General features: G+C 56.0%; 1 protein-coding gene across 3 annotated transcripts; it reads right to left on the bottom strand.

The window, feature by feature from the left end:
- Positions 1-1,259: 1,259 nt before the first annotated feature.
- Positions 1,260-6,183, bottom strand: CD79A (CD79a molecule). 3 transcript variants are annotated; one of them, XM_074023768.1, is made up of 5 exons: positions 6,080-6,183; positions 3,666-5,687; positions 3,303-3,421; positions 1,916-1,984; positions 1,260-1,786 (listed from the first exon to the last, which is right to left on the bottom strand). In XM_074023768.1, the coding sequence occupies exons 2-5, from the start codon at positions 3,913-3,915 to the stop codon at positions 1,673-1,675; spliced, it is 552 nt and encodes a 183-aa protein (XP_073879869.1). In that variant the 5' UTR covers positions 3,916-5,687; positions 6,080-6,183; the 3' UTR covers positions 1,260-1,672. The 3 variants fall into 3 exon arrangements, with proteins under 3 accessions (XP_073879869.1, XP_045235481.1, XP_045235482.1); XM_045379546.2 differs by having other exon boundaries at positions 3,666-3,962; XM_045379547.2 differs by having other exon boundaries at positions 3,780-3,962.
- Between the last annotated feature and the right edge of the window lie 2,665 nt (positions 6,184-8,848).

Below are 8,848 nucleotides of genomic sequence, written 5' to 3'. Positions count from 1 at the left end.
AGTCTCTGTCATTTCCCCAGCTGTTGCTGTGCCTGGGCCTCTTCGTGCCCTTTTTCGGTTGCTCCTTCTCCCTTGTGTTGCTTCTTTTCCTTCTCGCTCTGTCTCTGTCCCTCTTTCTCTCCACGTCCCTGTCTCTCTGCCGGATTCCCAGAGTCTCATCCTCTCTTCCTTCACTTGCTCGTCCCCTTCACAATCCCTGGGTCTCAACCTCTCTCCTCTCCCTTTCTCAGGAAATCCGTGTCTCTGTGCCTCTCTGTCGTTGCCCCTGGATCTCCCTGCTCTCCCCAAATTAGGACTACAGACCCTCCAGAATGCCCCTTCTGTAAGTCAACCCATCGGGAAAAGGCTGCAGTCTGAATTCTGTACTAGCCCCACAAGATAGTCCCTGTGTTTCCAAGGCTTAAATACGCATAAAGTGCCTCACGCCTGTAGTCCCAGCACTTTGGGAGACCGAAGCGTGGTGGATCACTTGAGGTCAGGAGTTCGAGACCAGCCTGGTCAACATGGCGAAACCCTGTCACTACTAAAAAATTAGCTGGGCGTGGTGGCACATGCCTGTCATCCCAGCTATTCAGGAGCCTGAGGTACAAGAATCGCTTGAGCTTGAGAGGTGGAGGATGAAGTGGGCTGAGATTGCGCCACTGCACTCCAGCCTGGGCGACAGAGTCAGACTCTGTCTCAAAAAAAGAAAAAAAAAAAAAAAAAAAAGCGGCCAGGCGCAGTGGCTCACGCCTGTAATCTCAGCATTTTGGGAGGCTAAGGCGGGCAGATAACCTGAGGTCAGGAGTTCAAGACCTGCCTGGCCAACATGGTGAAACCCCACCTTTACTAAAAATACAAAAATTAGCTGGGCATGGTGGCAGGTGCCTATAATCCCAGCTACTTGGGAGGCTGAGGTGGAATTGCTTGAACCCAGGAGGTGGAGGTTGCAGTGAGCATATCAACCTGGGTGACAGAGTGAGACTCTATCTCAAAAAAAAGCATAAATAATTTGGTAGTCACACCTATGTTGATCTTGTCCCCTTCTTGCTTAAGGACATGACCCTAGGGTGAGGCCTTGCAAAGAGAGCCAAACCAGTCCTTCAGCTGGGCTGGGGACCTTCCCAAGAGACATCCTGTTCTCCCAGGAAGGCAGCCCAGACTGGCTGCCTGGTTTCAGGTGTGGGGAGTGGGTAGGGGGTGGCTGGGCTGGGACTCCTGGGTCTGAGGGGCAGGTGGGAGAGGCAGTTCCCATAAGATCCACGACTCCTTCCAAGGTCTGCAGTTGGGAAGAATTTATTATTACTAAGTGGCCCTGACAGATCATGGAGAAGGGGGTGACACTGACAGATCATGGAGGAGGGGGTGACAGGGGAGCTGCTACAATCAGCTCCCCTGGAGGCAGTGATTAGGGGCTCATTACCCACTGGGGTGAGGGGAGCCTGGGAAAGGCAGCAGGGGGGGATTAGGTTAGGAGATGGGGCAGTTTAGAGGGAAGAAGAGTGGGACACCCCCGGGGGAGTCCAAGGAGGCCTGGCCTGGAGAAGAGTGAGATTACCCCCCACTCCCCACCGAGGGAAGATGACTAAGGAAGCCCCCAGAAGGGCTGAAGGGAGAATGTCCTAGGGAAGCGAACTGAGACACTGGAGCTGGGTCCACAGCAGGCAGGGGCAGCCTGGCAGGAGTAGGGGTGTCATGGCTTCTCCAGCTGGACATCTCCTATGTTGAGGCTGCCCACATCCTGGTAGGTGCCCTGGAGGCCCCGGGAGATGTCCTCATACATGGAGCAGTCGTCCAGGTTCAGGCCCTGGGGTGGAAACAAGGCAGCGAACATCAGCACCCTGACACCTGGGGTCCCTGTCCCCAGCCACCCCCAGAGGGAACGCCCCCACCCCTAACACAACTGCCCCCCCCCCCGTTGCCACCCTTCACTCACTTCATAAAGGTTTTCGTCTTCATATTCATCCCCAGCATCCAACCCGAGCTTCTCGTTCTGCCATCGTTTCTGTGGGGGTGTGTGGGGTGGGTGCCTCAGTGAGCGGGGGGAGGTGAATATTTCAGACCCTCCTAGATGCCAGGAAGTGCTTTTCCAGAAAGGGTAAGAGATGTCCCCAAGGCCACATACTGGTAGCAGTTCTCTGTGAATCTACAACCAGTGTCCTTCCCTTCCTTCCTTCCTTCCTTCCTTCCTTCCCTCCTTCCTTCCTTCCTTCCTTCCTTTCCTTCCATTCCTTCCTTCCTTCCTTCCTTCCTTCCTTCCTTCCTTCCTTCCTTCCTTCCCTCCTTCCTTCCTTCCTTCCTTCCTTCCCTCCTTCCTTCCTTCCTTCCTTCCTTCCTTCCTTCCTCTTTCTCTCTTTCTTTTCTTTCCTCTTTCTCCCTTCCCTTCTCCTTCCCTTCCCTTTCCTTTCCCTGCCTTCCTTCCTTCCATTCCTTCCTTCCTTCCTTCCTTCCTTCCTTCCTTCCTTCCTTCCTTCCTTCCCTCCCTCCCTCCCTCTCTCCTTCCTTCCTTCCTTCCTTCCTTCCTTCCTTCCTTCCTTCCTTCCTTCCTTCCTTCCTTCCTTCCATCCCTTCCTCCCTCTCTCTTTCTCTCTTTCTTTCTTCTCCCTCAGCTGCCCAGGCTGGAGTGCTGTGGCAACATCATATTTCACTGCAGCCTTGAACTTCTAGGTTCAAGCGATCCTCCCACCTCAGCCTCCTGAGTAGCTGGGACTAGAGGTTAGCCATACCTGGCTAACTTTTTTTTAAGACTTTTTTTTTTTTTTTTTGATAGAGATAGGGTCTTGCTGTGTTGCCCAGACTGGTCTCAAACTTGTGGCCTCAAGTGATCCTCTTGCCTCGGCCTCCCAAGTTAGCGTCTTCTTGACTCTCCACTCCCTTACTATTCTCCATGAATAATAACAGTAACAGTCACACTTTCTGTGGGGGCTAAGGAGAGGCCGGTATAGATCACAGATTCTGGGAGGACCCCCAGGCCCCACCTTCCCTGGTCTTGGCTATACCTGGAGGGTAACCACACTCTGGGGTGAGGGCAGGAGGAGAGTGAGGACACTCTTAGGGGGAAGAATGAGACTCTTTTTGCAGGGAGGTGGACGTGAGGACAGCCCAGGAGGGGAACTAAATTGAAGACACCCCCTGGGTCCAGCGCCAGTTCAGGTCCCTTCTTTATATTCTTTCATTTAACTTCTGCAGCCCCTATGTGGTGGGTGCTTTCATTCTCCCAAGTTTTGGATGGGAACCTCAGGCTCTAGAGGGCTACCTGGGCATCGGGGGGTCCCTCAGTCCAGGCCCTCGCCCGGTTGACTCGGGGGTCCGAGGAGGCTCACCCTGAACAGCAGCAGCGTCCCAGGCACCACCGCGCAGAACAGGAGGATGATGCCCTCGGCTGTGATGATTCGGTTCTTGGTGCCCTCCCCCATGTCCAGGAAGGGCCTGGGGGGCGGATCTGCAAGGGGGTGGTGTGGCTCAGAGCCCTGGCACCTCCTGTTCTCCCTAGCCTCCTGGACCCGCCACCCCCTGCAAGGCCCCAGACCCCTCAGAGCCCCGACTCTGCAGAGGAGAACTTCAGTCCCTCTGTCCAAGCCAGTTTGAAACCCACAATGAAAGTACTGGCTCTATCCCCACTTCAAAGAGAAACCGAGTGTCCCCAGTGGGAAAGTGGGAGTAGGGACCAGGGCTGGGCCACTCACGGCGCACACGGAGGTAGGTGCCGCAGGACTGCTGGTGTGGCTTATTGCCCTCCTGGACCCGGCACAGGTATATGCCCCCGTGGCTCTTGTTCACGTTCTGGATGGTCAGCGTACCATTGTAGCCCTGGCCCTTGCCCACGAACTGAGGGGGCCACGTGTAGTTGCCATGGAGGACGCGCCACCAGGTGACGTTGGCGTTGCTGCCATTGTGCAGGCATTGGAAGTGGGCCTCTTCCCCCAGGCTCACCATCAATGATGTTGGGCCCCCATCTACCCACAGGGCCTGGCACCCAGGACCTGTGGAGAGGCAGGGTGGGTGGGTCAGGGACTAGGGATGGCGACACATGCCCCCAGCCCTGGCCCCTGCAGCTCCAGCACTCCTGGGAAGAGGGTGAGGACATGCCTGGGTGAGGAGGGGAGGAGGGTGAGGACATGCCTGGGTGGGGGGGGAGAAGGGTGAGGACTCTCCTGGGTGGGGGGGGAGGAGGGTGAGGACTCTCCTGGGTGGGGGGGGAGGAGGGTGAGGACTCTCCTGGGTGGGGGGGAGGAGGGTGAGTACTCTCCTGGGTGGGAGGGGAAGAGGGTGAGGACTCTCCTGGGTGGGGGGGGAGGAGGGTGAGGACTATTCTGGGTGGGGAGGGGAGGAGGGTGAGGACTCTCCTGGGTGGGGGGGAGGAGGGTGAGGACTCTCCTGGGTGGGGGGGAGGAGGGTGAGTACTCTCCTGGGTGGGAGGGGAAGAGGGTGAGGACTCTCCTGGGTGGGGGGGGAGGAGGGTGAGGACTATTCTGGGTGGGGAGGGGAGGAGGGTGAGGACTCTCCTGGGTGGGGGGGGAGGAGGGTGAGGACTCTCCTGGGTGGGGGGGGAGGAGGGTGAGGACTATTCTGGGTGGGGAGGGGAGGAGGGTGAGAACTCTCCTGGGTGGGGGGGGAGAGGGACAGCCCCTGACAGGGGCTGATGCATCCTGGGGAGAGGGGGATGCGGGAAAGTGAAGAGGCCCCTGGGGAGGGAGAGAGGACAGAACTGGTTGGGGTGGGTGAGGACATCCTGGAGGAGGAGAATGAGACTCCTTGGGATGGTGAGACCCCTGGGAGGCCCTTCTCACCTCTGCAGCACCATCTCTTGCCCCCCTCCCACATACCCACTTTGTGCTCTGGGCCCTGTGAACTCTCTGGATTTTGGATGTTTGTTCAAGGCACTGGAGGACCGCTGTCCAGACAGCTCCTTCCAGAAGCAGTGCAGGCATCCCCTCCTCCCGCAGCCTTCCCGGTCTATTTTTGCACCCCAGCCTCAGCCAGGCCCTGCACCTGGCGCTTTTTCTTGTGTAATCATTCACAGAACCCTAGAAGTAGGTTATCTCCTTAGCCCCATTTTACAGGAGGGATGGCTGAGGCCCTGGGAGGGCTGGCGGTTTGCCAGCATCACCAGGCAGTCAGGAGTGGCACTGGGTTCAAACTCATGGCTCCCTGGCCTCTCCCTGCCTGGGCTGAGGAGCCAGTCTGTGGCCTGCCCTGGCCTGTGACCCTGTGCCTGGCCCTCATTCTCTGTAAGTTGTATGTGTCAACCTAGGGGTCAGGGGTGAGTTCAGTCCTCGGGCTGGATTGCTGGTGAGCGAAGGGGGTCAGAGTGGGGTGGAGACTGGGGGTGTCTCTGAGTGAGACCGGGCTGCTCAGGCTGGCTGCAGTGTCCAATCTGGGCTCCTCTGGGAAGTCCCAGCTCTCAGCCAGGCCTCCCGCATGGCCGGCCCCCTCTTCTGGAGGTAGGCGGAGGAGGGAAGTGAGGAAGAGAGAAGGAGGAAGAGGTGGGGAGAGGGGCCGAGCACCCTTATCATCATGGGCTTAAGACTCAGACGTGAGCTCCAATCCTTGCTCCCAGTGTCCGCTTGGGTGGGGAACCTTCTTCTCTGAACTCCTGGGTTAGCGTGGCCACAGCCCCTGCCAGCTGTCCTTGAGCGGGTGAGGAGGAATCTATGAGACATCTGTTCCCCCAGTGCTCAGAAGGGACTCCCAACACAGAGAGGCACCTGAGGTTTAAGGCAGATAAAGCTTTTTCTCCCCTTGACAGACGCTGAATGCTACTACCCTCAAGTCCCCTTCCTGTCCCCAGCCCTCGTGCTCAGTCAAGAGCAACTTTAGTTCCTTATTTTGGCCTGTGGGGAGCAGGAGGTGGGGGAGGTGACTCTTGCTCCTGCCTGCCTCCGTGAGGCTGTGGACGCCCCTTCTTCACTGGGCTCCCTCCAGCCCCACATTGGCCCAGCTTGGCACAGATACGATTTCTATAGGCATCTTCCCTGGCTCCCCTACCCTCTGCCTCCTCTTCCCCTTTCCCTGAGCCCCCTTCCCTCTGCCTGTGCCCACTCTGCAGCCTCCACATCTTCCCCCACCTCCCACCAGTTCCTGCCCTTTGGCCACATACCCAGGTAGGCAGCAGACAGCAGGAAGAAGAGGAAGATGGTGGCAGGCAGAGCTTGGAGGACTCCTGGACCCCCAGGCATCTTCTCCTAGTGGGTTGGTTAGTTTGAGTTGCAGCAGTCCCCGGGTACCAGATCCCTACCCCAAACCCCACCCTACTTCCTGCCCAGCCCCCCGGAGATGGGCTCCAGTGGCCCTCGCTGCTGGGCCCTTTACTTGTTGGGCCTGGGGACAGCCCCTGCCGGGTAGGCTTCAGGCTGTGAGTGGAGAGGAACTGCTCCCTGCACCTGTGGTGGCCACAATTCCCCTGAGAGGTGGCTGCTTGGGTGGGGGAAGAGGCTGGTTCAAGGGCTGGCTCGTCACTGCTGAGCCTTTGGAAGGAAGCCTAGGGAACCTGAGTCCTGGGCATGTGCTGTGGGCAGGTGATGGTTCTGAGCTTGACCTCTGCCCCTGCCTGGACTTGGGGAAACCTTGTCCCTTCCCTGACCCCATTTCCTTGCTTCTTGATTAGAAACAAGGACTTAAAAGGGGTTGTTGCATGCACAGAAATGGCCCATAGTAGGCGCTCAGTAAATGTTAGTCACTATAAATGCTCATGAAGAATAAATAAGGCAGGCTGACCTGTGGCTGAGTGCCCGTGTGACTAGGTGGGCACTTTTATCCTTTGAACCTTGACATTTTTCATCTGTGAGATGAGGACCAGAATGTCTCCCTGTCTCATTATGTGATATGAGATGGTGTTTCTGGTATTCCAGGAGTTAGAGCCACGATCAGCTCTTTACTGGAATTCTTTGTTAAAAAACAGGCCAGGTATGGTGGCTCACGCTCAGGCCAGGTATGGTGGCAGGAGGTGGGGAGAGATGTGGAGGCTGCAGAGAGGGCACAGGCAGAGGGAAGGGGGCTCAGGGAAAGGGAAGAGGAGGCAGAGGGTAGGGGAGCCAGGAAAGATGCCTATAGAAATCGTATCTGTGCCAAGCTGGGCCAATGTGGGGCTGTAGGGAGCCCAGCGAAGGAGAAGGGGCGTCTACAGCCTCACGGAGGCAGGCAGGAGCAAGAGTCACTTTGAGAGGCTGAGGTGGGAGAATCACCTGAAGTCAAGAGTTTGAGACCAGCCTGGCCAACATGGTGAAACCCCATCTCTATTAAAAATACAAAAATTGGCCGGGCGCGGTGGCTCAAGCCTGTAATCCCAGCACTTTGGGAGGCCGAGACGGGCGGATCACGAGGTCAGGAGATCGAGACCATCCTGGCTAACACAGTGAAACCCCGTCTCTACTAAAAAATACAAAAAAAAACTAGCCGGGCGAGGTGGCGGGCGCCTGTAGTCCCAGCTACTCGGGAGGCTGAGGCAGGAGAATGGCGTGAACCCGGGAGACGGAGCTTGCAGTGAGCCGAGATCCGGCCACTGCACTCCAGCCTGGGCGACAGAGCGAGACTCCGTCTCCAGAAAAAAAAAAAACAAAAAAAAAAAAACCCAAAAATTAGCTGGATGTAGTGGCACATGCCTGTTATCCCAGCTACTCAGGAGGTTGAGGCAGGAGAATCAGTTGAACCCAGGAGGGGGAGGTTGCAGTGAGCTGAGATCACACCATTGCACTCCAGCCTGGGTGACAAGAGTGAAACTCCATCTCAAATAATAATAATAATAACATATATTTTTCTTCTTTTTTTTTTAGAGAGATGGGATCTTGCTATATTGCCCAGGCTGGTCTTGAACTCCTGTCCTCAAGCAATCCTCCTGCCTCAGCTTCCCAAAGTGCTGGGATTACAGGCATGTGCCACTGCACACAGCCAGAAGTTGTTTTATATTGACCTGCCATGACTGGGCAAGGTAGGCCATCCCCCATTTTACAGATGGGGAAACTGAGGCCAGAGAGGGGAGGTTGTTACTTGCTGGTGTCATACAGTCTAAGGGTGGTGAACAGAGATTCAAAGTCGTCTTTGTGTTGCTCCCAGTTTCCTTTGAGCATGTCTGGTAGGAGGGAAATGAGGTCTGAGTGGGGAGGGCGGAGTTGCTGAGATATTTGTGAGCAGTTAGGGGACCCTCACACACACATACGAGGGATATATAAAATAAATTCATTGCAGGGAGATTTTTGGTAGCAAACATTGAGAAACAAATGAAAAGTCCATTCATGGGAGAATGGGTGCATACACTGTGGCAAAATGAGCCAACAGAATGCTACAGAATAGGGGAAGGCGTCATAAGGCTGTCTCAGAAACAGCACAAACATCAGAAAAAATATTGTAGCATGATACAGTTGACTTGTTTTCAAAAGGCACGCGCTGCTTAGGGACACACGTTTGTAGTAGAGGTGTAGACCCGTGCAGGGGAGTGGCAAACGCCCATTTCCTGGGAGGGGTTACCTCTGGGGGACGCCAGGGTTGGGTCTGGGGAGGGACACACAGAGAGCTCATCTTGTCTTGGTTTTATTTCCTGTGTTACTTTTTTTTTTTTTTTGAGATGGAGTCTCACTCTGTCACCCAGGGTAAAGTGCAGTGGTGTGATCTTGGTTCACCGCAACCTCCGCCTCCCGGGTTCAAGCGATTCTCCTGCCTCAGCCTGAGTAACTGGGATTACAGGTGGCCACTACCACGCCTGGCTAAATTTTGTAGAGGCCGGGTTTCACCATGTTGGGCAGGCTGGTCTCGAACTCCTGACCTCAGGTAATCCATCCACCTCAGCCTCCCAAAGTGCTGGGATTACAGGCGGGAGCCACTGTGGCTGGCCACTTTTTTTTTTTTTTGAGACAGAGTCTCGCTCTGTTGCCCA

This window comes from Macaca fascicularis, chromosome 19 (assembly GCF_037993035.2).
Source record: "Macaca fascicularis isolate 582-1 chromosome 19, T2T-MFA8v1.1".
Taxonomy (NCBI): domain Eukaryota; kingdom Metazoa; phylum Chordata; class Mammalia; order Primates; family Cercopithecidae; genus Macaca; species Macaca fascicularis.
This window is presented reverse-complemented; position numbering and strand designations above follow the sequence as displayed.

What these genes read in the sequence shown, in the direction of transcription:
- CD79A (XM_045379546.2), bottom strand. Translation starts at nt 6,158, where the DNA reads ATGCCTGGGGGTCCAGGAGTCCTCCAAGCTCTGCCTGCCACCATCTTC. An exon ending in CACCTACCTCCGTGTGCGCC is followed by an intron (nt 3,422 to 3,665) that starts GTGAGTGGCCCA and finishes ACCCCCTTGCAG; the next exon opens with ATCCGCCCCCCAGGCCCTTC. An exon ending in GGACGCTGCTGCTGTTCAGG is followed by an intron (nt 1,985 to 3,302) that starts GTGAGCCTCCTC and finishes ACACCCCCACAG; the next exon opens with AAACGATGGCAGAACGAGAA.